Source organism: Acanthisitta chloris, unplaced genomic scaffold (assembly GCF_000695815.1).
Source record: "Acanthisitta chloris isolate BGI_N310 unplaced genomic scaffold, ASM69581v1 scaffold42646, whole genome shotgun sequence".
In the NCBI taxonomy this organism is placed as follows: Eukaryota; Metazoa; Chordata; class Aves; order Passeriformes; family Acanthisittidae; genus Acanthisitta; species Acanthisitta chloris.
In genome coordinates this window covers 3,471-11,017 of record NW_008679434.1, presented here as the reverse complement: position 1 = coordinate 11,017, position 7,547 = coordinate 3,471, and the positions used below count along the sequence as shown (strand labels likewise).

At 49.9% G+C, this 7,547-nt stretch overlaps 1 protein-coding gene across 1 annotated transcript in view; it reads left to right on the top strand.

Moving 5' to 3' along the window:
- Nucleotides 1-6,262, top strand: part of EHHADH (enoyl-CoA, hydratase/3-hydroxyacyl CoA dehydrogenase) — a gene marked incomplete at its 5' end in the record, with an annotated part of 24,952 nt that extends 18,690 nt beyond the window's left edge. The window contains one exon of the mRNA XM_009077274.1: nt 5,001-6,262. Coding sequence (XP_009075522.1) covers nt 5,001-6,262 — 1,262 coding nt within the window. The remainder of the gene's footprint in view (nt 1-5,000) is intronic.
- Nucleotides 6,263-7,547: the final 1,285 nt, after the last annotated feature.

Here is a 7,547-nt window from a genome sequence, read left to right as displayed (position 1 = left end):
AATGCTCCCATTTGTTGCATTTGGCTGTTGACGGCTCTGAGATCATGGAGCAAGCGCCACTTGCCAGTTTGTTTTTTAATTACAAAAACAGGCGAATTCCAAGGACTAGCGAAAGGCACAATATTCAGTTCAGGTCAAGTCACTGCTGCACTTGCACTGCTTCCTGTCAGGTTTCTCCTCCATTGGTTCAGAAGGTTCCTGCTGTATCGTAGTAATTCCTGTAACACACAACTCAAATCATGGTTTAAACAATTTAGAGGCACATCCATTACAATCTCCATCCCTGGTCCTTTCGGGCCAGGCCATCTGGTGTAACAGTGCAGTGAACCATCCTCCTTGTTGCCAGCCTGACTAGCAACAAGGGGTTTCTGCTTGAGTCCATCATTAGTATAGTCCACATCCTAGGCTGCAGAACTCCTCCAGTGTAGCTCAGGAGGGTGGTGCAAGCTCAGATCTGAGGTTAAATAGGGCTCAGAGACCCATGGGCGGTGCTGGTTGGTGGAGCCTCCAGCTGTGGCTGATTAGGGAGATTGAAGCTCATCAGTGCACTCAGGGCCTTGACACTTACCCAGACTCTAATGCCTTTGCTGAATCACTGCTTGTACCAACACAGCCCCTGTAGCCCACCAGTGCAGCTTCCTTTGTCTGTGCTCTTGTTCAGGTCATGCATCATTTGATGTGACATCTTGGAGGTTATTGATCACCTCCATTTAACCCTGAACCCCACACCCGCCTTCTAGCACTGATTTGTGCCACCCTGCTGTGCTTTTTCTCCTTCCTCTGGGGGGTTTTCCTCCTATTTTGCCTTTTGCTATCAGTGAAATTATGAGTCCATTGGAGACAGGTGGAGAACATGCCAACACAAATGTAATATTTCTTCCAGGCTGCTGTAACAAAAAGTCAGTCTCCAACTCAACAGTCTTTAGTAATTTCACATTTTTGATCTCAAGTACATCCTTGCAACACCAGAAATCAAAATCCTAGGGATGGTTTTTGAGAGACTGACACCTTTTGAAACAGTGCTGCTCATCCATGCAAGGATTGAGTCTCCCTAGGTGACCCAGGGTCTCTCTGATTTCACTGCCGTCAGGAGAGCAGGCAGAGCAAGACGTTGCATCCATTCTGGCTGGGCAGAAATCATGCAGGCCCCATTTTCCAACACACAGTGCTGTTCCACACACTAAAACCATGTTGCATTATGCTGCTGTTTCCATCTTTTATCACTGCACAATGGGAAGCAACTGAGATCATGTTGACTTCCTCCTGCTCCTTCTGTACCTTTCCTGTAGGCACAGAGGACCTTTAGGGTATGGAAGCAGTGCCATGAGTGCTAGGGGAGCCTTGTTGGGCCATGCTGCCTTCCCACCAGCTGCCTGGTCTGCAGTTTGCTGGCTGAAGGAATGATCAGTGGGTAACACCCAATGTGTGGGACCCCTCCTGCTCCTGGCCTGGCTGTCCCTGGCTGCCTTCAGTGGCACCTGCTTCATTTGCTTCTGCTACTCTGAACTCTTGGCTCCCACGACGTTGCACTTTCTCTGGTTCCTCACCACCCAGAAGAAAAGCTGTTCTCTCTCCATCCCTTCTGACTCCATCTCCCCATAGCTCTCTGCTTGCCTGGAGTATCACATCATTTCTGCTTGAAATTAATGCCCTGCAACAGAGGAAGCAGCAGCTCCAGCCTGCAGCAGTCTGGCACTGCCAACTGCTCATTGTTATTCTTAACGGGAAAACTGGAACAGTCCTTGCATATTTCTACCAATCTGTAAAGGATTATTTCCATTGCCAGGCATTTGAAAGTCCAAGTATCCATTATAGTTCAGAATGTTTTCCACTGATCTGCATTTCTGTAGTGTGTGTGACTGTACATGAGGTGCCTTGTACATATTTCAGGTTCTTCTGTTTTGAAATTTGTTTTTAAAGTCCTTCCATTAATTTTGCATGATTCCTCATATTCTAAGTACCTCATGTGACAGATCAATAATTAACCAGCATTATTCACCCAGCTTGCCCAGCAAATGGATTTGTCATACCCATATTTGGCCTGAAATTACATGTGTTCTGGTGTAGTTTTATTTGTATGTCAAAGCTTCATTTGCCAACAAAAAGGCAGAAGCAGGATGGGTGGGCACTGGGCTTGTTCCTCAAGCAGGTGTCAGCCTGCTTGGAAAGGTGTTCCTGGGACATGACAGCAGTCTCCTGTGTGGAAGATAAGGAAATGGGGGTTCATGGTTTGGGGGAAGTGGGAGCACTACTGAGTAAGGAAATGGGACAGACAGTTCCTCACCATGTTTCCATCTGAGCTGAGCAGGAGGCATCTCTCTCCCTCTTCCTTCCACAGCCTTCTACACATGTAAGGCCCAATGATTCCCTACCACTTCTTGATGCTCTAACATGTTCTTCCCAAAGATCACTCAGCTATGTGAGATGGAAAAGGGGAGCCCTCAAAAACACTTCTTTCTCCACTAGACAGCCAGGGCTCTCCTTAGTTTTATAGCCCAATTTTATAAAATATTTCCAGGGGAATCATGCTGTGCAAGCTCTAACGTAACAAACCCCTCAGGGCTTTCATTACTCTCTCTACCAGCTTCATTAAACATCATTTCATACAGGCCACTGCAGAGTTCTGTAGGAAGCTGAGAGACAGCTTTTCCAGGGCAGGAACAAGCTTGGCAAGCTCACATGTTATCTGTGAGCCTCTTCCCATGGCCTAGAAAGTGTATTACTACAAGCCTCTGTGTGTGCCTGTCTCTCATGGGATGGCAAAACCTATGTGGGAATGCTCACAATGAAAGCAGACAGGGGAATCACCTAGCACCACTGTAGAGCTTCCCTGGGAAAGTTGCATGGAGAACATCTGCTCACAGAAGAGGAGCTGATTTAGGAAGAAGCAGCATGTTCAGATTGTGAGAGAACTGCTGAGATTTCAGTCAGGAGTTGAAGCTGAGAGGATCAGGAGTGAATAAAACCTGGGATGTGTGGAGAGCTTGGAAATCACAGGGAGAGACCCCAGGGCTCCACCCTGACAGGGAAGAGGCTTAAGGGAGCTGTGTGGAACCGCAGACACTGTAGCTTGATGCCTTGAGAGAGCCTTAAAGACAGGGCTGGGCTTGGTGGGTGAGTTACCCTCCTGCACTGCTCGAGGAGAAAGCAGTTCCTGCAGCTCACCAAAGACAGGGAAAAACTGTCCCTAACTGCCCCTGCTCCCACATCCACGGCTCTGGGGACTGAGCACAGTTGGAGGATCCACTTGTGTCCGAGATTTTTCAGTCAGCAAACCATGGACACTGAAACACTATGAGCTGATTCATGTTATTCTAGTTTTATTTTCAAATTAGTTTCCAGGAGAACTTGATTATGAAGTAGCAAATCTAATTTCCTAGAAAGGAACTTGAGCTCTTGGTGGGAGTGCAGTGGTTTGTAAGCAGCCTGGCAGCTAGTGCTGCCAGTACCATCTCCTGGTGGCTGAGCAGGGAATGTTTGAAGTGTCCTGTGCACAGAGGCCAAGGGTGGGCAGAACTGAGCCCAGGGTGTGCAGCACGCAGGAAACACCTCCTACCTTGTTTAACCTTGGTTGTTGGAACGTGTGTAAATGGTGCCTTCATTTCAGCTCTTCTTCACAAAGCTGCTTTAGACAAATTTTTTAATCCCCTTGTCTCTGTTTATTTGTTCAGCTGACTTTCATTTGTAAACCTGGGATTAAAAAAAATCATTTTTACAGCATTATAACAAACCTGTTCTTTGGCTGCTGCTTTATTTAGGATATTCATAATCCTCCCATTCAGATGCTTCGCACTTTTAAAGCTGGTGAAACTGTGCTGACCTTCTCTTTCTGTTTGTGTGAAGGTAGCATGGAAAGCTCCACTGTGGGAGGGCAGGATCACTGCCGTGAGGTGTATGCCACAGGGAAGGGCAAGTGTGCAGCTTCATTGGAAGGCGCAGAGGGCAGAGCTGGTGGAAGGGAAACAACCAGTAATCTCCACACTGGTATTCCCAGGGGTATGAGCTGGTAGTAGCACTTCTATGGAGCTTGGAGAAAAAATTACAGCATGAATGGATGCTCGCTCAGTGACAGGAATTCTGGGCAAGAGCTTTAACTGTGTGGTTGGACAATGAAAACCGTGACTTTGAGAGTCTCCAGAAGTTAGGAGTGGCCTCTGTTGGAGGACTTGGAGAGCTCCCAGTGGGCAGAGATGGCTGATACAAAGTGCAAACAACAAGCAAACAGCTACTGGTGTGCCAGAGTTATTTACAAGGAGAGAGATGTTGAAATCTGGATTAGGAATGCTGCGTTAGTTCCATCCCATTTGGCCTGGCAATGAGAGCCACACAAGACATTAGAGACAAAGTTTAGAGCAGATCAGCATCTGAGATGCTTACAGAAATAGCAGCTGAACTTTCTTTGCTTCAAAGATTATGCAATGAAGTGTGCAGGGAGAAGAGGAGGGAGACAAAGAGGAAGCTTGGAAGGAGGAGGGAGAAACCAACTGTCTGAGTTCTGCTGGTGTCAGTATCTGCAGGTGCGGTGTGTTTGCTCCCTGCCCATAACAGACATCCCACAGGAACAGGGAGGCACTGACATCCCCGGGGTGAAGCTTGCTGTGAACCTGCCTGCTAGCAGATGGTAACAGGGTTGCAGCTGCAGCTCAGCTCTCCCCTCTTTGACCCTCAGGTTCTCCCTCTGAAGTGATGCTGGTGTCCATGGGTGTAAAACTCTGCAGGGAGAGGACATGGATCACACTGGGTGAATCCCACTGGAATGCTGTAAGCTTGAGAGAATGTTAACTTGCCTTTATGCTGCTGCTTCTCAAACATTCAGGCTGACTGAAAGAGAGAACTCACCTTCCTTTTTCCCAGACTTCAGTTCTTACTTCTGTGCACCGACTGTTTTGCAGAGGCTTCCACTTTTTGTCCTGGAGCTACAAAGGAAACGCTACTGCCAAGTGATTAATTGTAACATTTCCTATTCATAGTCTTTGATTCTATCTCACTTTTATCCCTAGGGCTGGGAACAATGGGCCGAGGCATTGTGACTTCCCTAGTTAAGGCAAACATACCTGTGGTAGCCCTGGAGCAGGATCTGGAGAGTCTGAACACGGGAAGAAAAGCTGTGATGCTCCTTTTGGAACGTGAGGCTATGAAAATGGAGCGGGGTGCCCAAACCCTGGACTTCCATAACCCTGCACGCCTCCAGTTCACTGTGGCCTTCGATTCGTTGCGTGATGTAGATCTAGTCATTGAGGCCGTGTTTGAGAATATGGCACTAAAGAAGGAAATATTCCACAAGCTCTCACAGGTCTGCAAGCCAGGGGCCTTGCTGTGCACCAACACATCGGCCCTGGACGTCGATGAAATCGCTTCGGCCACCAGCCGCCCACAGCAGGTCATTGGCACCCACTTCTTCTCCCCTGCCCATGTGATGAGGCTGCTGGAAATCATCTACGGCCGCCACACGTCCCCCACAGCCATTGCCACTGCCATGCAGCTGGCCAAAGCGCTGAGAAAGGTTGGCGTGGTGGTGGGGAATTGCTTTGGGTTTGTGGGGAATCGAATGATGTTCCCATATGTACAACAGGCGGTTTTCCTTTTAGAGGAAGGAAGCAGGCCAGAAGCAGTAGATCAGGTTCTGGAGGATTTCGGGTTGAAGATAGGCCCTTTCCGCATGTCTGACCTTGCTGGGCTGGATGTGGGCTGGAGGTCTCGGAAGGAGCAGGGCCTGACGGGGCCGTCCCTCCCGGCCGGAACGCCCGCACGCCAGCGGCACGGCCAGCGCTACAGCCCACTGCCCGACCTGCTGTGCGAGCACGGCCGGTTCGGCCAGAAAAAAGGCAGGGGCCGGTACCCAGCTGGGGGCAGGACAGCCCAGCCAGACCCATGGCTCCACAACCTTCTGTCCCAGTACAGAGACACCCATCGCATTGCTGCCCGTGCTGTAGACCAGGAGGAAATCCTGGAGCGGTGTCTCTATTCCCTCATCAACGAAGGGTTTGCCATCCTGGCTGAGGGAATAGCTGCAGGCCCAGAGCACCTGGATGTGATTTACATCAATGGTTACGGGTGGCCGAAGCACAGGGGTGGCCCCATGTTCTATGCTGCCACCGTGGGGCTGCCCCACGTGCTGGCGAAGCTGCAGAAGTACTCCGAGGCACACCCCAACGTTCCCGGGCTACGGCCCAGTGCCTTCCTGAAGAAGCTGGTGGCTGTGGGGAACCCTCCCCTCAAAGAGTGGATGTCCTATCTCAGCCAGCAGAACGCCAGGCTGTGATTCCACTGCTCTCATGAAACCGGTGCTCTAATTGCACTGTCTTGTCCAATCAAACCCAAATGGCCACAGGCTCGGAAACAATCTTCCCAGGCCTTTGCAAGGAATAACTTCGGCCAGTGATTGAACTCAGTCCCCCTCTTGCTGCAGGTAATCACTGCCATCACCCATCCTTCTTTCTCAGCCCCAGTCTCACCCACCTTCTTCACACACCGCCGTGTAAAGGCCCATCTTGATTTGCACTGCCTCCAGTTCATCACAGCTATGCTCCTCTTCCAGTCTGCTTTTGGGGCAGGCAGGGAGCAGCATCCACAGCCCACAATGCAAACCCTGGTGGGAGACAAGAGAGATGACCACAGTTCACCCAAGACTAGTTTGGTCTACCAGATCCTGCCTTAAATCTTTTTCCCAATTGGTTCAGTTCTCTTCTGTGCAGCCCATCTGCACTGGATTTCCTGCCTCTCCCAAACACAGCCAGCTGGAGCTTGCTCCCCTCCTGCTGCTAGGAAGAGGTGGCACAAGGATGTGGCGCCTTTCAGAGGTATAGTCAAGGTAAAGTGGAGAGAGCAAGTCTGGGCAGAGAGCAAGGGGCAGGGCTGGTACCTTCCCTCCTCCCTGCTGCACAGGAGAGTCCAATGAACACCAGAAAAGCCACAAACACACTGACCTGACTAACCTGCCCTGTGGTGTTGGCTCATGACAGGCCTTCTGCATCCAGACTCCAGGCTCTGTTACCATTATCCCCACCTGGTTTTGTCCAAGCAGAAACATCTTCTGGCATCTCTTAAGTGTGGAAATGCGTTGCCAGCACTCCCTGCATCTTGCCTGCCTACAGCTACCAGGTCGTGGTGCTCAGCAGGGTCTAATTGACCAGATTTAAACACGGCCTGGCACTGACCAGGTTTTCACATGGGCAGAGGGCACACTGCGAAGGGCACAGCGCAAGAGCTGTGCAGGCAGAGACAGAGCTGCAGGCAGGGAGGGAGGTGACAGAGCTCTAGCAGAGCACAGAGCAGTGGGGAATGAGCCAAACTTGCTTCAGGCCTGATGCGTTGGGACAAAGTCTCCAATTTCACATGTCGAGGGAATGTATCTTCCAGTCTGGTGTGGGGAATTGGTTGGTCTCTGTTCCCTTCTCAGGGACATTAGATGTCTAACTTCTACTTTTAATTTAATAAAACTGCTTTGATTATCTAATGACAGATTATATGGTATTGTACGGGATAGCAGAAAAAAGAAAACGTGCTTGTTCTTTGGGGTTTTTCCGTGGCTTCTCTACATGGTAGAA